Source organism: Podarcis bocagei (assembly GCF_964188305.1).
Source record: "Podarcis bocagei genome assembly, chromosome: 3".
In the NCBI taxonomy this organism is placed as follows: Eukaryota; Metazoa; Chordata; class Lepidosauria; order Squamata; family Lacertidae; genus Podarcis; species Podarcis bocagei.
The window spans coordinates 50,622,088-50,646,630 of NC_138127.1; the positions used below are offsets into that span (position 1 = coordinate 50,622,088).

Genomic DNA, 24,543 nt, shown 5'->3' on the forward strand with positions numbered 1-24,543 from the left:
TTTTGGTTTCTGTGGAAGCCGCCCAGAGTGGCTGGGGAAACCCAGCCAGATGGGCGGGGTACAAATAATAAATTATTATTATTATTATTAATGTCACATTGATAGTTTGGCCCCTTTACTGCTAGTCTTGGGTCCAAGACTAAACATGTACAGTTAACAATTTATTGCACTCCCTGCATCTCATTGGTACTCAAAACACGGCAAATGATTAGTTTTCTCTGACTGTAGTCTTTACTTGTAGGCACAACAAACTCTTAATTCAACTGGGAAAAGGAAGAATTAAAAGCCTTGTTTGTGTTTTAATCTAGGCAAACTTCCTCCTTTTGTCAGCAGGAGGAATCCCTCAGTTAACCTAGCCAGGAAAGACAACTCTAGACATTACGATCACAGTAACTAGGTTACAAAGTTAGTAACAGAAAGGCTATTCCCAGGAGCAATGGTTCCAAACTGAACTCTGGAACCACTTTCATTATAGGACTCTAAGGAATGTAAATCTTCAAACTTTCAAACCCTCTCCTTTCTTCAGTTTACTATATAATTTAAACTCAGCAATGGACCAAATTCAATATGATGCTTTGGATGCTCCAAACAAAAGAGCTAGCATTCAACCTGGGTCCATTAGCGGTTTATAAGATAAGCCACCTCTTTCTTGATTATATTGACTGATGGGAAAGATGAGGCATCTTCACAGTCAACAGTCTGCCTGACACTTTAATGTGAACACATATGTTTAGCTTTATTCGATTTTTTAGGCACCCTTTTTTGAAAAAAAGGGGAAAAGATTCAAGGCATGTTACAGTAAATAAAATACCTGAAAGTAAAAACAAGAGCAGTACAACACCCAGAACGTACAAAAACCACACTCCCCATCCCCAAGTGAGAAATTACCGGGAATAATCCAGTCAGAGTTCTGGATTGCTGCCTAAAACATTTTAAAACTGGCTTATGTTATGGTTCAAGGAGGATAAAAATAACTTACTTAGATTGTCACTTGTCTGAAGTATGACCTTGCCTACAAAGGTAGGCAGGTCCCAATGAAAGACTGAACAGAAATCAGTGGTGTTTCCATCTTACAGCAGTGGACAAAATTGTGACCCACAACAATTTATTCCAAATCCTCAACAAATCACGCATGAAGAAGCCATTTCAGGTTCATGAGGACCAGGTGTGCAACCTGGGGGTCATTTTGGATTCACAGCTGCCCATGGAGAACAGGTTAATTCTGCGTACAGGGCAGCTGTCTACCAGCTCTACCTGTTACATAGGCTGAGACCCTACCTGCCTGCGCACTGTCATGCCAGAGTGGTGCATACTTAGGTTATCTCCCGCTTGGACTACTGCAATGCGCTCTATGTGGGGCTATCTTTGAAGGTGACTCGGAAACTACAACTAATCCAGAATATGGCAGCTAGACTGGTGACTGAGAGCAGTCACTAGGACCATATAACACCAGTCCTAAAGGATCTACGCTGGCTCCCGGCACATTTCCAAGCACAATTCAAAGTGCTGGCACTGACCTTTAAAGCCCCAAATGACCACGCTCACCCCCATCATTCAGCCCGGACACTGAGGTCCAGCTTCAAGGGCCTTCTGGCAGTTTCCTCATTGCAAGAAGTGAGGTTACAGGGAACTGGGCAACGGGCCCCTGGTAGTGGGGCTCATACTGTGGAACACCTTCCCATCAAATGTTTAGATAAATAACTACACAACTTGTAGAAGACATCTGAAGGCAGCCCTGTATAGGGAAGCTTTTTATGTTTGATGTATCTGTTTTTATATCTGTTGGAAGCTGCCCAGAGTGGCTGGGGCAACTCAGTCAAATGGGTACAGTACAAATAATAAAATTATCATTATTATTAGGGAAACCTCTATTGACCGTTGAAAGCACAAGTTCTGCTAGAGTATAATTTCTGCAATACATACTCCGATTGTGAATTTCTAAAACAAGCAGTTTTGTTACTAATCTTCCTGCTTGATAAGCAGTATTATTATTTTGGAAACAACACTCTTATTAAAGCACAAAAGGGGGTATGAAATTGTTTTCTGAAATGGTTGTGTTTGCTCCTTAATTCAATGTGGGTGTCATCTGCTGTATCATACAAGTTTTTTTAAAAGATGGATACAGTATTCAACTGAAAGGCTCTTTGACCCAGTGAAGCTTTTTATCAGAACAGGGATCATAGGGATTTCTTCTTCCCCTGCCTGCCTCTTCAGAACAGCGTGAGGAGCTGCAGGAGAGAGCAGGAAATCACCAATCATTGCCTGCATACTTGCTCCACTGAATCAATAGCCTCTTATCAGAGGATCCCCAAATCGATATATTCAGATCCCTTTCCCCCTTATAAGCATGTGATTTGCTTTCTTGTGATGCAATTCCAGCTGTGATGCTGTGAAACATGGTACCTTCATTTTGAGAGGCAGGTTTTGTTCAAGTCACCACTTCAACAATGGAATTTCTTGTTTTAATGAGAAACAAATGCAATTACCATGGTTAATTACCCATGGTTTAATTTGGGAAGCCGCAGGCAAGTAAATTATTATCTTTAAAACTCCAATTCTCATTCAAACTGCGGGTTCCTGTTTCATGGGGCTGCAGAACTTGTGAAGCAGTGCGGATGGGTATTATAGGTGTGATAAACAGGAACATTTTCCATGCGCCTAGGCCAACGAGAGTAGCCAGTTGGCATTTTTCACCATACTGAAGCTCGGTCAGCTTTTAAAAGGACAGAAATTCCCAGAATAGTGTTGCTGAGTGAATAACTTCTCAAAAGTGGCTTGGCTTTCCTACAATGTTAGTTCTAAAACACACTTTTCATTGCAGCCAATTTATAGATTGTGACTCATCTGCCCTAATGTCATTGACCAGACACAATCTTTGTCAGACTGAGCAAACGAGGGGGGTTGGGAGCAAGCAAGTAATTTCCTTGGCTTCCTTTTTCTCCCAGCGTGGGATCTTTTTTTCAAGCCTACGTTTATAGTACATGACCATTCTCGTAAACAACTTTTATGTTCCAGGCAACCAAAAAAGGAAGAAAAAGGCTGGTTGTACCAACGGATGCGTTGCAGGCAAAGTCCAGCTCCTTGAAACGGTCAAAACTCTTGTTGTGACTGAACCAGCAGCTTAGAGCTTAGACAAACACACACATATATTGCTTCTTTGTACTATGTTTTAGCTCAGATATTCTTTGCTTTATGCATAACAATGTTAGAAAAAGATGCTTAAAAATCTGTAAAGAAGTCTAAAGCAGCTTAAAGATAGCTACATCCATCACCCCAATAAAGTGAGGCACCCATGTTTACATGCCATCCATGCACAAGCTTTAGCTCTAGCAACCAAAGGGAAACTGCCAAGCCTCTGAGCCTCAGGGAGGACTAACACTAAATCAAGGGCAACAATCATAAAACAACTCAGAATATGTCCCCAAAGTCTGCTTTGGAAAGATTAAGTGGCACGGGGTGGCATGGGATCTGCCAAATGGATTTATAATCCAGCATTTTCTTCACAGAAAACCCATGCGTTACAGTACAATCCTTTACTTGTGTACCCAGAAGCCATTGAGTTCAATGGGGCTTTCTCTTAGATAGGTATATGATTACATCCCTAAGTAACTTATCCCCATTTTACAAGGGAAGAATCACAATCTGCAATATTTAATAAAATAATAAGATACTAAATACAGATAGTAAAATAACATCTGTATATTTAAAAGAGCAGATCAATCACCAGAATCTATTCTACAGGGGTGGCTAACGTAAGAATAACCAAGATTCCTAAGCCTAACAGCTCCATACAAAAACAAACAAACAAACAAACTCGTATGGCTGATAAACACAGGACACACCTCAATTATGTCTGTTCTGGGACCCTGCTCTCAATCGTTGGGCATTCCCAATAATCCCTGCTAACACTGTTTCTAGAGAAGGGGCATGGCTAAATGATTCATCTCCAGTTTCCTAACAAACCCCAGTTCTGTGGAACCAATGTAAAGAATTTCCAGGGTAGGTTCATATGCTATCACAGTATTCTGCGATGGTATGCAAGCCTCTAGGCTCCAATATGTTGATTTTGGTTAGGTCAGGGGTGGAGAACCTTTTTTGGTTCAAGGACCACAATCACTTTAGGGTGGGGGAAAGGATATGAGAGTGATGAATGGGGCCAAATGCAAAAGTAGGTGGAGCAATGCATGCAAATTTTAACTTTGTGCAGGACACATACTCACACACCTCTTTCTATCCTTCATCCACCACAAGCAAAAGGCACTACTGCAGCTCAAAGTAGCAAGTAAAAACACTCAAGGGGTGTGGCCAGAATGTACTTGTGTGGTGTGGAGAGACCTTGAAGAGCCAGACAATGAGACTTGGAGAGCTGTATTTAGTTCCCAGGACTGAAGTTAAGCGCTATTTGCAGGGAAATGAAGTTGGAACTGAGCCCTGTGTAAAAATATTATTCCTTCCACATGTGGGTTCCACTTCAACCATCTTTCTGCTTAATAAGAGACCTCCAAGGCAGCAAACAGTAAGTAAAGATTAAGGACACACAAACACCTCCCACACACTCCAAAAGACAGTTGTGATTGATGAAAGCTCAGATGCTGCAGGAAGATAAGAATGCAAAATACCTGTTTGAGAGGTGTACTTGAAAGTGATGGCCCAAGCAAGCCAGGTGGATGTTACTTCTAATATGCAGTCCCATGTGAATACATACTATGAAAAATCCCCTCTTAACAGGAGTATTCCATACAAGTATTTGTCTTATTGTCTTATTGAATCTCAGTGTTTGAACAATTTGATTTTTCAGTGTTGAAAACACATCTGTTAGCATTAACATTTGCCCTGTGATGTAATTCTGATAGGCTGCTAAATTGATTAACAGATATCAAGTGAGCTACACAAGAGGAAGCTTTACCAGTTTAACAGGATACAATAATCCAAAATTTAAACAAGAATGTAAGAATGTTTAAAAATCTATCAAACAGATGTTTTCAGCTATTATTTCAAGACAAAAGATCATACAAAAGACATAATTTATCAAGAGAAGCGCAGACATTAACAGCAAACGTTTAAATATAAACAAGCAAAGTATTTTCAGATTTCTATAACATAATATCACAGCATAAATAACTAGAAAATGATTACAAATGCCAAAGTGGTGTCTAAAAATTAGTAGCTAGGATTAACTGGTAAAACCTGCATGATAATATGTCAGCACCGCTAGAAGCCCTTTCTGAAAAAAGATTTGCTTACTCACTAACTTATTTTAGTAATTAATTCTAGGAATATAATGAAGGCAAAAGAATTGCTTCATGATTTTCACACTCTTTTCTGCCATGCAAAGCTTTCTTTCCTCAATGTCTAGTCAAACACCTTGAGCAAACAAGTCTCATGTCGGTTTAGGAATGTCAGGGATAACTCAGATGTACATCTGAGTATGGATACTATCTACCCATACTCCTTGCTTTCAATGGCATGTGAATCCCCATCCGTTTTCTGGCACAACTAGTCATACATTTAAAAAAAAAAATCACAAAACAAAATCTGTACTGGGGTGTTCATGTTCTTTGGAAGTGCAAAGCTATACTTAATGTAGTGCTTGTGTAAAGTGCAAGTTTTCTTCTTAACAGAAATGTGCTGGAGAAATCCACAACCACATAACTTAGTGGAAACTGTTATCAGTTCATGGAAGCCTAATAAGGGTGGGTGTTTAGTGACATCTACAGGAACCTCTGAACAGTTAGCTATTTCTGTTGTGTTGCTTAGAAAACAAGTAGGTTATGGCCCTCTTCTGGTCTCAAAAGAGCATGAAATCCATTGCTTCATTCGAGTTCTTCAGTTTCTGCTGAGAAAAGGTCTGCGAGATCAGCTACTGTTAACACAGAGGCCTCCGACTGCTTCATGGAAGAACTAGAGTGGCTTTGGGGGATGAGGGAACATCGGAGGGGAGAAGGGAAAAATACATTTTAAAATATGAGAAATATAGCTCACATCTACATTCATTAAATACAAGAGGCAGCTCTACTAAAGAGGTTGCAATGATCATGGTTGAAAAGGAGAGTCTCAAAAGCACAGCACTGGGTTTTAAAGGTGGACTAAGCTGTCTATTTACCTGAAGAAAATAGTCAAAAGTAGGTTTGCAAGGACAAGCTGCTTGTGAGCTGTTTTCTTTCTAAGCCAGTGTTTTGCTTTAGTCATTTTTGTATTATCAAGGTTCACAAAATTAAGTTGTGAAAGTTGCTAGAATTTTATATGCAAAAGAATTTTATATTTTTATTGAAACAGCTTTTGTGTATTTAAAGAACTTTATGAGAGTTGTTATCGACATGCTATGTTACCTACAAAAGATGGTAAAAAACCAACTTAGATTGCTCTATTATTGTAAAAGCAGACTTACAGAAAAGGCCAATTTGTGCTTGTGAATGGTAAACAGGTATATAGTTCTCCACCTGTAACAACCTGCGTTGATTTTTGTGCACACTGCTTTGCATGTTACCTGACAATCTGGGCTCACTATGAATATCAGACAATACAAAATTTCAAAGTAAATTCACTCTGTCTTAATTTTGTTTGGAAAAATGTCCCCAAGCTCTTCAGTTCCAGTAGCCTGAAAATAATGCCAATGAGGAGTAAAGTTTGAATGTATGTGATGACAAACCACCTCACTAGTTTTGATTATAGGGCTTTCTACATACATGAAAGATCTGGAAATACATACAAATCAAAAGGACAAAGAGAACCATTACCATAGGATGAGTTTATACCTAAGTGTGCATGCAGTTACTTACTGCCTAGGATTCAAATGTTTGATCCTTAGGGGAACTCTTCTGCTGTAGGGGTTTGATTTCCACAATACTTCAAAGGGCTTTATTTTGCTTGGGGAAAGCAATATTCTTTGGGCAACAAGCCCACTTGTTGCATTTGTGAGTACTGTGTAGAAATTCATAATCATTTGTGACTGCAGAAATATCACTTGCATAATGCCTCCCCTTGCACCATAATACATTTTTCTTAACATTTTTTTCTGGCTTCTAACACCATGCATATCTACTCAGAAGTAAGTCCTACTGAGTTCACTAGGACTTACTTACATAGCAGTAAGTGTCTAGGATTTCAGTTTCTATGTCTGGGGTAGCTGCCCTTGCAAATTTGAATACAAATTTGAAAAATGAAATATTGTATAGACAGGCTTTACTTACCTCCTTTCTACAGTTTTCAGCATTGTCTGCATTCTTTCTTCAATTGTTGCTTTGATTAAGAATCTATGAACAATCGTGGGCCTGAATTTTTTTTTTCGGGAAAGAAAAGACTATTCAGCACACGTTGTTACACTTACAGGGATATCCCTTACAAGTTTACGCAGTAGGTCACTTTGTTCAATGGGCTTACTCCCTAGAAAGGGAGTTTAGGATTACAGCCTTCATAGTCTTTATTGTTTACTCTATAATAGCTCCAACAACAAGCATGTGATGTGTATTATAAACCACTTATGTTTCAGAAAATGCTAGAATTATAATGTAGCTTTAGGACAATACTGGCTACAGAAATTTTGACAGGTGTTGACCAGCCAATGTCATTATGAGATCAGGTTATTGGCAAGTGGTTGGTTCTGCTGGTACTTCCTGTTTCTACTGACCTGCCACTTACTCTCAATTTATTGCTGTAAGCTATGTGAAATCCTAATGCTGCATTTATTTAGTTAATTTATTTCATAGAATTTATATACCACTTAACTGTAGAAAACCTCAGAGTGGTTATACATACACTGCATTCAGTGGCAGTTAGGTGAGCCCAAAACAGTTTTGATCCTTACTTAGTTTGCCCAATGCGATGCACTCTGCCAATGGCCTGTAGCTCATGTGCTGGATTCAAGATAGGTTCTACTAGGAGGACATGTGTTGCCTCAATAATATTCAATCCATTCGAGCCAGTATGGAGAGGCAATAACAATATGTTGATCTTGGGATCATACTTAAATGCAGATAGATTTTCCTGAAAGGCAAAATAAAGAATAATATTCAAAACTTCACCAGCTCCCTGTATATTTAAGAACAAATTCAGTTGCTATAAAGTGTGACAGACCAGTGACACTTGAATCCTAAATTCTTTACAGAGTGGACCTGAGAGGTATTGGTGCACATACATCAATAACTCTCTCCTGTTAACAATGACTATAACTATTCCTTCCCTTCCAGCTCTGGAAGAATAATTTTCCCTCCTCCCTTCCCTGCGGTTAAGCAGCTCATCACCACTGCAGCAAAGGACCTGAAGCTAGTCAGAAGGGGTTTCAAAGCTTGCATGAAATGGAACCCTTAGCCACTGTTAACTTCACAGCAGCGATGAACATGAACAATGGGTGATTAAATTTTAATCCCACGTTATAAACCAAAATTGGCTCCCTAAGCAGACACGTGATTAATTAAAATCACTGTAAATAATTAAAACACAATAAACAGTCTTAGGCTAGATGTGATGTGAGAGTGTTGAGCCAGAGAGAGCAGGTGTGCACTACACCTGAGCACAGGTATGCGGGAAGGGTGCCTGGGCATGAAGTACAGCTGCAGATGTATTCAGGCATGATAGAGGGTTGCCTGGCTGCTGCCTCCTTTCTTTCTGATGACCTCAGAGATTAAACGTGCTAGGTGGGCATGAGGGGGCTTTTCAGATGGAGCTTGGTCCAGACACAATTTGGGGGGAGGGTGTTTACATGCACATTCCTGAGTTATTTTGACTTGCTTAGCTGCAATTAACAGGGAGTGGGCATTCTCTTTCTAGTAGCTCTGAAATTAGCCTAGCTCTCTGACAGTTTAATTCTTTTTATTTTTGCGCCAAGCAAGTGCTAGGTGCTATCAGCTCAAATACAATGTCACAGTCTTCTGATTCTTCCTTCAGCACAAGCATTTCAGCTTGCCAGATGGAACAATCTTCCCTGTTCTCCCTACCTCCTAGTCCTGGGAATTTGCCTGCCCCCCCCCAATTTTGGGGGCATAGGAGGAAGCTCCGTTGTGCAAGCAGAAACCCTTGAGCAGGGCTTCTGCTAATGGGACTTGTTAGGTGAATCCTGTCTCAATATATTCCGGCAGACGTCTGTCCTCTGAAATCCTCATAATGATACTCTCAAGACAAAGCAAAGGATTAGATTACAGTCAGTGAGCAGTTGAAGAAACATACCTGAAATTTGTTAATTCCATTGATTTGAGCAAACTCCATGCTATTATCATATAGCGCTTTTGCAATGATATCGAGCACATCTTGCCACTATAAAATAAAAAAGAAGATATTTCCATATTACAAACAAGATGGTACTTATCAGAGCACCCAGCATCTAAAATAGGTGGGAAGAAAACTAGAAGATACACTTTCCCATGTATCCTAATTTCATCTTAACTTAAAATTATCTTCATTAGCTATACCATCACCCAATCCAAACAGCTTTGAGGTGTGTGTGTGTGCATTTACAATCGAGCAGTAAACAAAATGTATGAAATAAACAATCTAGCTATATACCACCTTTTGAATAATGTACGTTTTAATTATTAAAACTTTTAGATATACCGTTGAGAAAACTAGGGATTTGGCTCCTGGATCTTTGAACTGGATTTTCTTTAGAGTCCTGACCACAGCTTCCACTTTGGTGGAATGACTTCCCTTTGAAAAAGAAGAAATTGAAGATTATCTTTCCTTTATATAGTTCACATCTGATTAAAGTCATTCAGTAACACTGTGTGTTGATATGTTTGTTTACATAAATATATACAGTGAAATTTGCCATAAATGATTTCCATAAAGAAATCTATCCTATTTTTAAAAGTTATGCATAAACATTGTAAGCATTTCGCAAAAATGTTATTCAAATAGAAGTTCCTCCATGTGATTTTTTTTTTAAATTAAAAGTAATTAGTTGCGGACTGAGGTGCAGTGGAGCACAAGGTGTGAGTGGAGTGGGCACACGTAAAGTAACATAAAATAAGACACAGGACAGCAGTACTGGGATTAAATGAGACCACAACTTTTAATGACTACAGATGTAAGAAGGTTTTGGTGTAGGCATTGGGTGTGTATATTAAAATCCAATCAGCCCAATGGCTGGTTGATGGTTGGAGGGTATTTGGGGCTTGGCACTATAAATATCAACAGATTAATCAGTATGTTCTGCTATCTAAAGAACTATAAACTTCACAAAATCAAATTCAACTACCAGCAAGTTCCAACTGCCCATAAATAAAATCTCAGTGATTAAAATGTTTTTTTAAAAAAACGGACTGCTGCCATTTATTTATTCAGAACATTTGTTGAATGTTTGAAGTCCTTGGGTGGTTTACAGAAAACTCAGTTCAAACATAAACATATTAAAACATTAAAAATCAGTCATTTGGTTTCCCTCCTAAAAATCTAGGTTTGTTGCCAGTCAGCATGCCATCTAAACTTTCTTCCAAGTAAGAAAAATGTAAATACTCTTACAGGATGATTAGAAACTTGTATCAATATAAAAAGTTCCCATCTGTATGACAGTTTACCTTCACAGGTATATCATCTTCTTGGTTTGCTGCCTCTGCAGTGAAGACATAGGAGATTTCTTTATGTGATGTTGTTTGTCTGCAGATGGCACACTTGATTGAACTTCTGCGGGTGCCAACACTGTACTGTTCTATAATAATAGCTATACACTCATTGCAGAAGCAATGTCCACATGTCAACACTGCCCACTAGAGGGAGAAATAACAGCAAGTAAGTGCAAAGACATATGAGATGTTGGAGTTCACATGCAAACATGACAATACATTAGAACTAAGTAGAAATTTGTAATTTTTAAACATTCGAATTTAAGTTCCATGAAGAAATCCATCTACAATGCTGGTTGCAATTAATATGTACACATTACTTAAGGATACTAAAGGCATGAATCAGGGAAGAAGCCATTAGTGATGTTGCTACCCCATACTGTACACTGATCTCTGGAATAATCAGAAAAATCTCTCATATCTCTCTATCTATCTCTTATATACAGTTGTACTTTGGTTGTCAAACGGCTTGGCTACCGAACAAATCAGCTCCCGAATGCCACAAACCCGGAAGTGAGTGTTCCGGTTTGCAAACGTTTTTTGGAAGCCAAACATCCAACGCAGCTTCCACGGCTTTTGATTGAGTGCAGGAAGCTCCTGCAGCCAATCGGAAGCCACGCCTTAGTTTCTGAACCATTCTGGGAGTCAAACAGACTCCTGGAATGGATTAAGTTTGACATCCAAGGTACCACTGTATCTATATCTATAATCTATCTATCGATCTATCTAGCTATCTAGCTAGCTATTTACACACACAGAGCTTTTGATTATAAAGTCAAAAGAAAGGTAATAAACAAGGAGTTAGTGAAATGGATATAATTACAAATAGAGCATAAAAACACAACTTAAACCAATCTGGACCCTGTCATCAACATCAAGGGCCCTTCAGGTGTCTCTTCCGAAAGAAGTCCAGAGGGTGGCAACACAAGAAGGGGCCTTTTCTGTGGTGGTTCTCTGTGGAATGCTCTCCTCAGGGAAGTTTGTTTGGCACTAACTTTAAAAATATGAAATCTTAAGATCCTCTACAGAAAAATCAATAGGTGAATGTCTTACCTGTTTTCCCAGTTGCCGTGCACAAATTGGACATGGCTCTGGATTCACTCCTCCAGTTGTTTTATCCTGAGACTACGGAAGTATTAAAGAAAAACATTTTGGGTGAGGGAGTAAAAGTAAATTAATACTTAAAGTAATCTTACAAATGATTTGAAGCCGGAACAACTTTAAAGTGTGGTAAGTTTGGCAATTCATTATATAGGACCTGTTTGTAAGTATGTTAAAAATAAATCAATACCTGGAAAAATAAAAGCAATAGCTTGGATTCAAAGACTCATGTGTGTGTTAGTGCTATCCAAGTGTTCTTGTGCAAGTTTGTGGAAGACATCTTACAGTGCAGTACCATAATGTACTTGGGATTGCATTATTACAGTATGAGAACCACACAATACAAGCTGTAGCATACAAACTCCATTAATAAACTTGTGGAAAAAGAAAAATCTTTTCTGAATTGGGGTTACTTTCTCATGCTATGCGCTCTCTCTCTCTCTCTCTCTCTCTCTCTCTCTCTCTCGGTCAACAGCCCTTCTGTAACCAGAAGGGCATATTTGGATCCAAGCCAGTATTTTTCAGGAGTTATAAAACTAAAAGAGAAAATGCTGTCTGAGATTCAGTGATCCACTTTAGGATTTCTATGAGAGATATTGTTTAAAAAGAATTGTTTAAAGCACTATGGTTGATGAATGCAAACAACCCCATGGAAAACTATTAAAACTTCCAAGGGGCAACTGGGGGGGGGTGAGGGGGGTTAATTCTGAGTCATGATTTTAAAATACAATCCAGACAATTTTAGGTGTGTCCAAGAGCTTGTACAAGCCCAGTGGGACTTCTGTCTTTTTTATCATTTAGGCAACAGCCTGCTTCAGTATTTCAAACTGGTTTTGAAACTTCCCTGAGAATTAGCCAGCTATGTAGTATGGTAAGTTCATGTATATAAGAGAGGGAGAGAATGAATTCATTTTGTGCAAAAAATGGCTTGCATAGTTCTCATAACTATGATCTAAAAATTACAAAGCTGGCATTAAAGGAAGAATGACATTTTTCCTTTTGTTTAATCAGAGCAGTTTGCAGTGACAAATCAGCAGAAAGTCCCAATTATGTGAAGGTTAGCAATTTGTATACAGTGGACGCTTGGGTTATGTTACCTTCGGGTAACGTAACTTTCGGGTTGTGAACACGGCAAACCCGGAAGCGCTCTGCGTGGCTCACACATGCACAGAAGCGCTCAACTGCGCCGCGCGCGTGCACAGAAATGCTGCATCTACTTAAGTAATTTTCGGGGTGTGAACAGACACCCGGAACGAATTAAGTTCGTGTCCAGAGGGTCCACTGTATTATTTAGAGCTATGAAGCACAGTCTGGAAGGTATCCTGCTTCTTGACATAGGTATACAAACATCTGCAATAGGTATCTACAGCTGTTTAAGGAGTCATAGTTTTGAGTCTATCCTGTACCCTTTAAATCCATACTGGACATACTTGAAGGTAAAATCTGCAGAACCTCAGCACAGCTTTTCTTGTCTCGGCTCCAAGAATCTCTTTGAGGATAATGCCAATGCAAAGTACAGTGGTGCCTCACAAGACGAAAATAATCCGTTCTGTGATTCTCTTCGTCTAGCGGTTTTTTCGTCTTGCGAAGCAAGCCCATTGAAGGATTAGCGGATTAGCGCTATTAGCGGCTTTTAGTAGCTTATCTGCTGATCGGATCAGCTGATAAGCGGCTTAGTGGCTTAGAAAGGGGGGGGGGGAAACCAGCAGGAACTCGCAAGACATTGTCGTCTTGTGAAGCAAGCCCATAGGAAATTGGTTTTGCGAAGCACTTCCAAAACGGAAAACTCTTTCGTCTAGCGAGTTTTCCGTCTTGCGAGGCATTCGTCTTGCGGGGCACCACTGTAGGAATCCCTGTTCCCTCATTTCTTTCTTTTAGATATTCAAACAATACGAGGGAAGATTAAAGAGAAAATCGTACCTACAAGGTAATAGAGGGTTCCACATGAATGTAATTTGGAAATGGTGCAAGTCAACCTTACCTTTTCCAAATTAGTGAGGTAGAGGAGCTGGCCCAGTTTCTTCTGAAGCTGTGATTTGGCAACTGCTTTGTCGTTCAGGAGTTTCACTCGATTTTGTTCTACCTAGAAAAGAAATTGAACCATTCAGTGATCATTAAGGCAATCTCTAGATATAATACAATAAACACATAATCCTGGTGTGCAAGTTATATCTAGTCCCAAAACAATGAAGAGATGCTACAAAATGAACATTCAACAAACAGCAGGACTGAGGTTTTAAAGTCCTGTTTAGTGGCAAGCAGCAGTCCCAAATGGTGGCTTAATCAGCACTACTGTTTTTCAGATACAATGCAATCTTGTCACCTCATGCGGCTCAATTATGTGAAGAACAGGGTGGTTGGGTTTGGGCTCTTCTGGATGACGCACTCTAAACCGTTCTGTAGCCATGGCAAGCTCATCAATGGCAGACACGTGATCCCGGAGGACCATCCAATATTCATGAAGCAGCTGAAGGGAAGATAAAAAGATAATCAGCAGCAGCACAGTAAGCTGTGGTTAACAAATAATTCTGTGTCCCAGCACTAAGGATTTCAAAATAACACCAACAGAAAAAATCTAATGGAAAATTACAGCTTTGCACTGTAAAATTACTGTACTTTGTGGTGCAAAACATATGCATACCCACCCACACAGGTACACAGAAGAAAGTTACAGTAAACTAGAAATTCTGTGTTAGCTATGAGTGGGAAAACCATCTATTTTCGCAAAACTAAGCACACTTCAGTATGCACAATTCCTGGTTGTTATTGCTTTTAAAGGGTCCAAAGACAGAATAAAAAGCCTGCTTTCACAAAATAACTTGAAACATAGCCAAACTAGAGAAAATATAAGTCAATATTTTAAAGGTACAGTACTCTTAGCACATATATCATGTATATATCATTACAATGACCTAGGGAAGTAAGCCTGTATTATTATCATCCTCAAACTGCAGCTATGGATCCAATGCTGTGACACTACCTCTTGCCTAAAGACTACTTAATTTCTGCCTAAAATGAGACTTAACCTACAGCTTCCTAGTTTACAATTCATTCTCTTAGCCAACAGCTATAGTTTGAGGAATAAAGAACTATATCAACTTAAAAATGCCTTCACAGGAATCAATTTTCAGTTTTTAAATGCTGCTACCATGCATCACAGAACATGAGGCCTTGGTAGAGTTACCAGGTACAGTACAGCAAAGACTACATAGCCAATTGAAAGTTTACTAGTACTGGACAGATGGAAGATACAAATGCACAGCCTTTTCTGTCACTGGTAACACGTCTCCATATGTGTCCTCAAAGCAACCGTATGCGAAGAGACAATTTGTTCCCCACTTGCAACACTAGAAGGACATTAATGTCATAAATGGCTGATTAGCACCAGTAATTTGACTGCCTGTATGACAAAGCCTCCATCCTGCACTTAAGGGTTGAGACATGAGCAATGAAGAGCTGGGAATGGCATTTCAAAACAAGCCCTTTAGTTTAGAGAAAACTGCTTTGGGAACATCTATAACAAAGAGCTCTGTGGTACATTAACCATTTTGTTGTGGCATACCCTTTCATTATTCAGAGCAGAACCTTTTGAGTATATGTTACCCAACATATTTGGTTACGTATTTGCGCACTGAGACCATTTACATTATGTGCATCTCCACCCACCCAAAAGAAAACAACTGTGAACAGTGAAATCAAAAGATTATGAAATGCAAGGGGTCATGGTGGCCTGTGACAATTGCCTAACACAGAAATAAGAATATACTGATCACACATATGAAATGTTGTGGTTGTATGTGCTATGTATTATTACCATCCTTATTCTTTACTGAATGAATTATCATTGTATGAAATGATTATCTGTTAGGTAAAAGGTAAAGGTAAAGGACCCCTGGATGGTATGCTTTGGAACTGCTAGGTTGGGAGAAGCTGGGACAGAGCAATGGGAGCTCACCCCGTCGCACAGATTCGAACCGCCAACCTTCTAATCAGCCAGCCCAAGAGGCTCAGTGGTTTAGACTACAGCGCCACCATTATATATTGCTGTTTTATGACTCTTGTCATTATAATTTTTGTAAGCAGCATGTTTTTGTGGAAATAAATCAATCACTATGACTGTTACGCATGAGTTGTCTATATGCCTATCAACCAACCAACTCAAAATGCTCCTTATGTTCTGAACTTTTCACCATGATTTCTTCTTGCTGTTGTACCTTATATTCCTTTTTCCATGCTTCAAAAAGTTCCAAGAAGATGCTGCCCTCTTCAATTGCCTTGGCATCTATTCGATGAGCTTTGGCAAAAGACAGTATAGCTTTCAAAGAGCGCTCAGTTTCACTTGCTGCCCAGAGACCTCTGCTTGTGGTAGGTAAGCGGTCATCAACCAGACCGTCTTCATCTTCTATCATTTCTTCAAAGATTGCCATCTGTCCCTTTACACTTAAATAATGTAGAAGAATTAGAGTAGTCATCATATCTGAAGTCCGTATGAATCTTAATAAAATCAAAGATAACAGGCAAACAAACACTACAGTGCTTGATATAGTGACCTTATTTAAAAACTTATACCAATTCTCCTTACAAAAACACAGTGAAAGAGAACATAATTCACCTGAGTTTCACACTCCCAAGAGGTGGAGCAGCTCTCAAAGAGAAGGAACCTTGTTTCTATCCAGAAAGGATATAGAAGGTCACAGCAGAAACTGCTTTCTGATCAATGAAATAAGTTTGCTTTCATCACAAGTGCACAAAAAGGGAGAAAAATCACTTACGTATGGGAGAAGAGCTTTGACTCATATTCTGTGAACAATTCATCGGCCTTACAGAAGACACAGCTGGAATACAAGATATTACAAAGAGAAAGATTTAGAAGATCAATAAACAATTAAATTTTCCAAAGTTTGGTATCAGTATTCTTTCAATTAATAAAAAGATTTGGAAACTAACCCCACTGAGATGCCTAATAAGAAATATAACATGAGAATCAGAAAAATATATTTAGGTTTTTAAAAACTCAACAGGATCCATGCACACACTTGATTGCTTCATTTCAGTTGTGGGATATGTGTCTCATTATTAGAAGAAATGCTAATTGGAATCGCAGTGACAGAGGTCTAGGTGTTTTCACACCTACTTGTTTAGGGGCAACCTCACAGGACGCAGATGGCAGATAGTGGCAGCCTCGATAACCTCTTTGGAAGGAGGGCCCTCCAGTTTTTTCACAGCCTCTCTCACACGTTTCTGGAATTTCTTCACTTCTTCCATTTGAGTTGTGAGCAGGTACTGAAGGCCTCTGCAGTCACGGAATCTAGCAAAAACAGGAAAAGTCAAAACTTTATTTTGAAATCACTGGATTGACTCACGGCCCATATACTGTATGCAACTTCTTCTGGCTGAATGGCATGAGGATGTATATCTTACTTCAAATTTTTATCAGAGGAACAATCATAACTGGCTATGTGGCTAACAGCTTGCAAACCGTTTCTGCTTTTGACTTTTGGCAGAATACAGAGCTTCTCTGTGAGTAGCCTATAAGTGAGGTAATGTGCCTATACAAGACAAATGCAGTTTTCTGAAAGGGCAAGTCAATGCAGAGCATACACCAATATATACTTTTAAGCAATGTGACACTCCCAAAGTGGAAGAACAATTGCCAGTGACCAAGCTGATATTTTAAAATATACATACAATTCTACTTATTCCTAGAAAATGGTGCTTTAAGAGTGAAATGATGTAATTTTTTTTAAAAAAAGTTACGCTCCAGAGCAAAAATAATTGCTAAAGAGATGAATGAATCCATAGACTATTATCTCAAACATAAAAATACACCTAATGCACAACTAAGATTAAAATCAACATAAAAGGGAACAGAAGACTTACATTTTTGAAAACCAATGCTGTATTTGGATACATCATTTGAAGCATTTTCAAATGTTAAATGATAGCCCAGATGTTTGCAAGCAAGCAGTGCCTGGGGCATGGTGTATGAGCTGTCACAAACTGAGTAAAACCTGAGAACTATGATAAGGAACATTGCTTTGTAGCTGCTGACTTACTTGTCTGCCATAGAGAGTTTATTAGTTTGTTGTTTGTAGTTGCTAGTAAGATCATTTTGCACCCGTTGAACAAGCTCCTCATCAATAGCATATTGTATTGCTGACTGGATCACATCCAACCACCAAGGTGAATTGGAGCGCATCTAGATGTAGGACAGAAAATAGGCCCATAAATACATGTGCCACATCTTGTGTGATAAAAAGACATGCCTGAGAAACACACACTTCCTTGTGAATACAAGACCAGCAGCTTTCCCCCAGGTAAATTTTGACACACTGCAGTCATCTTAGATAACTTCAAAACTGATTTTTAAATATAAACAATTGTTTAAGTATTTTCTGTTACTCTGTTTACTTATTTTTTGTAGCATTTAAGACAGCGAGAGACAAATCAGTAGCTAGATTTAACAATGAAAAATAAATGAGGAATATTTGAAACTGTGGAAACAGTGCAATTAGGTGAGCATATCTCTTTAATGACATGAGTACTTCCCCCCTTTCTTCATATGTTACACCCCAAAATGAGGCTTAAAAGAGAAAGGCCTATTGTAGTGAATTATTTCCTAAGATCTTTCTTGAGGAGCTACATGTTAAAAACTGACATATTCTTACCTTAAAGTTATTTTGCTTCTTAGAAAGATAAGCAAGTCTCATCTGGAGAACTGCTTTTTATTAGTTTTAGAGAAACAAAGCATCTCCAAGTGAAACACCATTTGTTTAAGGATTACAGAAATGACACTACCCTTGATCTTGCTGTTCCAAACCTGGTATAAGCGACTGCTCAACTTACATTTGAAGAAACGAATGCAAATGTGATTCATTGAGGAAGTCACAGTGGATGCATTTGATTGTTAAAATAAGCCTTGGTTTAGAGTGTTGTGAATGAGCATACGTAAGCCTCAGAAACTCGTACTCTCGCCTCCAATGCAAAGAGGAGGAAAGAGCTGGCTTCTTTTAAACTAGCAACTTGTCAGTTTGAATTAAACAAGATGCCAGGGATAAGCAAAAAGGGAAGTGAAACCTTCTGAATTCCTTGTGGCCATGCCCAGGCAGAAGGGGAATTGTGTGCAAGCCCCAGGCTCATTCACATCACAGTGTTATGCCTGAACATAGCCATCAGTGTTCATTATCATCCCAGCGCACAATGTGTCTCGTAGAGTGCAGCAGCAGAGTGTCAGACTAGACTCAGAAGGATCAGCCATGAGCTTCAGCCAATCATGCTCTTTTGTCCATTGTCAAGTGTGAAGTAAATTAGCCTAAGATGGAATGAGCTCCTTGGAGGAACAGAAAAAATCTGTGATAAAGAAAATTTGCTTTATCTATTTTATTTGGCAAGTTCTGAAGTTTTATAACATTTGCATGTACTGAAGCTGTTAACTTGTATATTCACAGGTCAATTTATGCATCTTAAATGTTTACGGACAGGAATGAGGCAGAGAAACGTGAACATACATTATTCCGTAGAAACTATGTGGAAGAACCGTGTGTTAGTTGTATCTAAAACTGGCATGCACATTTTAATTCACATAATAAGACTTTGCCTTCCTCTCCTCCCTCCCTCCCTGCACCCACAAAAATCTGCTCTGCAGCAGACTTTTGAAGGCACGAGTGGGGCTGCAGGGAGCAGGAGAACCACAGAGAGTCCTGTTGTACGGGTAGAAATTCACCTGCACTGTGGCAGTCTGTTGCATTAATGGAACTGCAGCATTGGATATAACCCACTGAAGGCCAATTTTCTAGAACTCCACTTCTAATCCAGCTTGTTGCAGTAGGGAATCTTTTCATGGACACATTTTTAGAGATTTATAAGCTCCCACATATCATCAAAAGGCAAGTCAAAAATATTACAAAATCTTACTTTCTTCTGGAGTTCATGGATTGTCTGTAGCACTGGTTGCAAAGCCTGGTGGGCTTCAGAAACTTCTGCATTTGATTTGCTCATATAATGTTGACGGAGTTGCTCACACTGTTTTTTAAATGATAAAGAGAGAAAGACACCAAACACTGAAATACTTACAACATTGTTAGTTAATAGTTGATATATTATTACCAGTGAATGTAGATGAAATAGAATCCTATGTTTTTTAGAAGAGTGTTAGGCCATTTTTAATTACTTTCACTCTCCAGAAAGGCCACAACATAAATTGCTATACCAAGCTAGAATCACATATGAACACAGCTGCTACCTAAAACAAAATCTACAGAAGGACTCAAGAGACATTTGTGTTGAGATTCCTGCACCACAGGGGGGTTGGACTAGATGACCCTCGGGGTACCTTCCAACTCTATGATTCTATGGGCAACCCATAGTAAGTAAGACCAACCAACCATAGGGAATATTTTCTTTGAAAGCTATATTTCAGTAAGGACTGCCCTTATCCCTAGAACACAGTGAAACTTACACAGCTTTTCTAAATAGAAAGGATATTCATGTTTATCTGGAATATCACAAATTTATTTGAATATCATCAACAACAGACGTAACTTACCAGTTCTGGACAACAATGAAATATTACTTTATCCATAACACTTATCTGGATAATTACCTTTAACATTGTGAATTTCTACTCTGGGCAGAGATCCTGTCTATCACCTTATTAGTGGTAGCATATATTAAGCATTAGATGTTTTGATGGCATTAGCAAAATAAACTGATATTAAGGTATATAAAACTCTTAATTCCTTGGGACCAGTTTATTTAAGAAATTCACCTTGCCCCACATGTGCCTATTCAATCACTTTGATCTGCAGAACTACAACTTTTGCAGTCCCATAAGCTGCCTGTTGTGCATTTGTGATCGAGTTTTTCCATGTGTGGCATGTGCCCTGGAATTTCCTGGCTACTGACATTAAGAAGGCACCATTACTACATTGTTTAAAACATATGCTGAAAACTCTCCCATTTTAGCAAGCCTATCAAGTTTTGTTGGTTTTATTTTTTTAAAAAAAAATATCTTATGCATATTTATTTTTAATTGGGGTTTTTTGCCACATTTTATCTGTACGTTGCTTGGAGATATAAGCCATTTATGAATTTTCCAAATAAAGTTAATACATAATGCTCCTTTGTACAACCTGAAACATTACTCAGGCACTTGTAAAGGTACCCCTGCCCGTACGGGCCAGTCTTGACAGACTCTAGGGTTGTGCGCTCATCTCACTCTAGAGGCCGGGAGCCAGCGCTGTCCGCAGACACTTCCAGGTCACGTGGCCAGCGTGATGAAGCTGCTCTCACGAACTGGCACCAGAGCAGCACACGGAAACACCGTTTACCTTCCCGCTATAAAGCGGTACCTATTTATCTACTTGCACTTAAGGGTGCTTTCGAACTGCTAGGTGGGCAGGAGCTGGGACCGAACAACGGGAGCTCACCCCGCCGCGGGGATTCGAACCGCCGACCATGCGATCGGCAAGTCCTAGGCGCTGAGGTTTTACCCACAGCGCCACCCGCATCCCTCAGGCACTTGTAGTAGCTAGCAAAGGATGATAAAAGAAAGAACTTGCCAGGGTTTGAGGGTGTGCCTAGCTGGCTCTTGTCTATAAGCAATCAACTGAAGGTAGAACAGCCTCACCTAAGCAAGACGAAAACTTACCAGCCTCCTAAGTGGATGCCATCATTTTTAGTGTGCATTTTCATGCAATCTTGCCTTCAAATCATTGTTCCTATCCAAATGGACTTGGTTGTTATCCCTCTTAATTCTTATTCAAATATAACGCTACAACTATTGCCACTAATTCCCACTCTGTTCTCCAATTCTACAGTTTGTTCTTCATTAAATGTCACATCCTTGTTTTCATCATCTGTGAAAAGTTACTTGGTCAGCTTCAAAACATCTGATCTATTGGTATTCATTCTTGCCTTGCTAGTTTTTCAGCTTCAGCTATCCCAGCCAAACTTTTATCCAGGCCCTAATAAACCTTAGGTCCTAATTGTGCAGTGACTGGCCCTGTCTTGACCTGCTCTGTCTCTCTTACCTAAAGGCAGCCCTTTAAAAGTACCGATCAATTCAATTACCTTCAACTTCACAACCATAAACTCTTTCTATTCTTATTAACAGCCCAGTATGGTTAGTGGAGGTTTGAGAAGAACTGCATTAACTCTACAACAATAGCCAGGATAAGGTTATGAAGAAGTTAAGCACAGCAGTCTCCATAAGGAAACTATTCATTTGTTCCTTCAGCTTGTTACTGACAGTTGTGACCTTGAAAGTACACTACAGCTGCATCTGGAAAGATATGGCAAACATGGAATTTCCTTACATTTGACCTTAGGATTGTAAGCATTTCTGTAAGAGGCCTCGGAGCTATCCTGTAACAAATTACATTCTTTTATAAATTCTTTTGCAGGAAGCATTTCTAAATACACTGAAGTGCACACAGTGTACAATCACCTCTTCTTGAAGCCTGCTATCGCGCAAAGTGGGTGATATCCCAGGATGCTTTCCTGCCAGAAGCTCCATCAAGTTGTGCGTAGAATGAAGTCTCTGCGTTTGTCAATAAAAAAGGCAGCAGTGATTAAGTTTGACGTATGGTGACAATTACAAACAATAAGCAGTTTAAATCGGCAGTAAAATCCCCACAGAAACATGAACACATTACCACATAGAACTACCGTATATACTTGTGTATATAAGCTGAAAAAAACATCTTGGCTTATACTCAAGTGAGGGTCCCACCCAAGCGCATTTACGACAGCGGCAAAGGTGGTGGAGGAGGAACGAGCAGCCTGAAAACAGTTCTTTCGGGCTGCTCCTTCCTTCTCCTCCGCTGCCGCCCCCAGCCTCTGCCTTTTGGCAGCAACCTGGAGAATAAACCTAGGTAGGCAGGGGGACAGGAGGGGCTGGGGGGGGGAGAGTTTGTGGTGTGGTGAACCAACTTATACTCGAGTCAATAAGTTTCCCCAGTTTTTTGAGGTAAAATAAGGTGCCCCGGCTTATATTCGGGTCAGCTTATACTCGTGTATATACGGTAAATAATCTTCTACCCCCATCTCAAAGTTATGGCAGTATACACTTATTCATGTTATACAAAAAGGAACAGTACAGGTGACTCCCCATTTATGTGGGGGTTACATTCCGAACCCCAGCGCACATACGTGAAATTGTGTAAGCAGCCTTCGAAGATTCAAAAAACAGCTGAGTGTCATGTCGTGTACAGTACTTTGAAAAGCTCTCTGCAAAATCTATGTGGGCAAGTAGGGTCAAAAACATTCTGAAATTAGGTGTTTGGCTGGTGGGCATCTCTGTCCCACTGTTAAACTTGGTCCACTGGCCAGATCCTGTTCTCTACTCCTGTAATAGTGTAATAAACTGACTCCTGTACATTATAGAACGATAGGTGCCCACAGGTATTCCATAGTGATGCTTTAAAAAAAACCCCCACTATCACCAGCTGAAAGGCCTAGCTCACTGTTTACATTGTTCATCTGGTACCATAGATTGAGTATTACTGTTCAAAATATTTATATCCTGGTCTTCCATACTTCCAGGGTGCTTAACAATTATGAGATCCTTGTGAAGAAATCATAGTTTTTACTGGCAGTATACGCACTAGTTGCAACCCAATGCTTGCCTAGCACATGCCTATTCATATGTGAAGTTGGATGTAACACTATTTCAAACAGAGGAATTAGTTTTCCTCTTATGGATAGAATGAACTAAACTGATACAAAATATAAGCTGGCTCCTAAATATCAGAATATATGCCTGGTGACAATGATGATTTTTGAAAGTTGACAACATTACCAGGTCTCTCTTCGCAAAAGAGGTTGGTACTTGATGGCTGATCTGGTGATCAATCTTTTAGCTCATGAACAGACATAAAAGCCAAGAAAAAGGCAAAAAAAGTTCCACAAAATTTCTGTACTAGTTTAAAGAGTGCCTTCAGAGATTATGCACATACTTGCAATGAATCTGTTTTGAGCTTCTCTTTGTGCTCTTCAGAGGAACGCAGCACCTCTCTATACATATCTGCTGCCAATGCATATTCACCTGAAAAATTAGCATATTTCAGACTGGAGTATTGGGATTTCTGTCTTTCAAATGTCTAATTACCTACAACTGTACACGCAGTGCCATCAGGATTTCTTAGTAAGCATTTTAATTTGAGACATCTATGCTGCATAAACAAATTATAACTGAAAAGGAGTTGGAGAATAAATTTCCAACTGTGAAAACAAAGCTAAAACACAGCATTCTACTACTACCACTGTGATTTTTCATTCCAGGGAAGTAGAAGCAATGGGAACCCTCTTCCCACCCTGGATATGGAAGATACAGACACTTTCTATGTCTGTTCCCAAACAGAAATAATTCCCTATTTCCAACACTTAGAAACATCACTGTAAAGTATTATATTAAATTGTTTGGCTATTTACACATGGAAGCTTGACAGAGACAGACCGGCAAACCTATTGTAGCATTAAGATCAAAACAGTAAAATTGTGTATGCAGCCACTGATAAAGTTAACATATTTTTAAAATGTTGTAAAAAATATTTTTTGAGATAAGAGATATAAAATAAAACTGTACATAGTCACTATTCCCTGTTAGTTTCAAGTACTTCTTATGCTGATGCAGAGTTGTGTGCTGGGTCACCAGACTTTTGAGTGGGCCTGTAAAACTGCCCTCCTCTTTGCTGACTGCTTTAAAAAGGCATGCAAGTATTTCCCCAAGTGCCATCGTAATTTCTGATTAAATTTCTCTTCCTGCATCTTGGTGTACCAAGTCTATCTTGAAGTAATATTTCAGCGACTTACACCTCCTAACCTTCCACAGACTTACAATTCTGCAGCTTTGCTTGCAGCTAGTACAAATGTCATTTCTTGAGTATCC

At 39.3% G+C, this 24,543-nt stretch overlaps 1 protein-coding gene across 4 annotated transcripts in view; it reads right to left on the reverse strand.

Moving 5' to 3' along the window:
- Positions 1–5,518: 5,518 nt before the first annotated feature.
- The window catches only part of SHPRH (SNF2 histone linker PHD RING helicase), a 40,581-nt gene continuing 21,556 nt past the window's right edge, over positions 5,519–24,543 (reverse strand). For all 4 annotated transcript variants that reach the window (XM_081186270.1, XM_081186269.1, XM_081186271.1 and 1 more), the window contains 16 exons: positions 23,612–23,700; positions 22,102–22,194; positions 19,569–19,676; positions 17,711–17,853; positions 16,789–16,962; positions 16,427–16,489; positions 15,869–16,094; positions 13,978–14,121; positions 13,636–13,737; positions 11,607–11,678; positions 10,509–10,697; positions 9,547–9,639; positions 9,163–9,249; positions 7,805–7,983; positions 7,191–7,271; positions 5,519–5,910 (listed from right to left, as the gene is read on the reverse strand). In XM_081186270.1, coding sequence (XP_081042396.1) covers positions 5,814–5,910; positions 7,191–7,271; positions 7,805–7,983; positions 9,163–9,249; positions 9,547–9,639; positions 10,509–10,697; positions 11,607–11,678; positions 13,636–13,737; positions 13,978–14,121; positions 15,869–16,094; positions 16,427–16,489; positions 16,789–16,962; positions 17,711–17,853; positions 19,569–19,676; positions 22,102–22,194; positions 23,612–23,700 — 1,940 coding nt within the window. In that variant the 3' untranslated portion in view covers positions 5,519–5,813. The remainder of the gene's footprint in view (positions 5,911–7,190; positions 7,272–7,804; positions 7,984–9,162; positions 9,250–9,546; positions 9,640–10,508; positions 10,698–11,606; positions 11,679–13,635; positions 13,738–13,977; positions 14,122–15,868; positions 16,095–16,426; positions 16,490–16,788; positions 16,963–17,710; positions 17,854–19,568; positions 19,677–22,101; positions 22,195–23,611; positions 23,701–24,543) is intronic.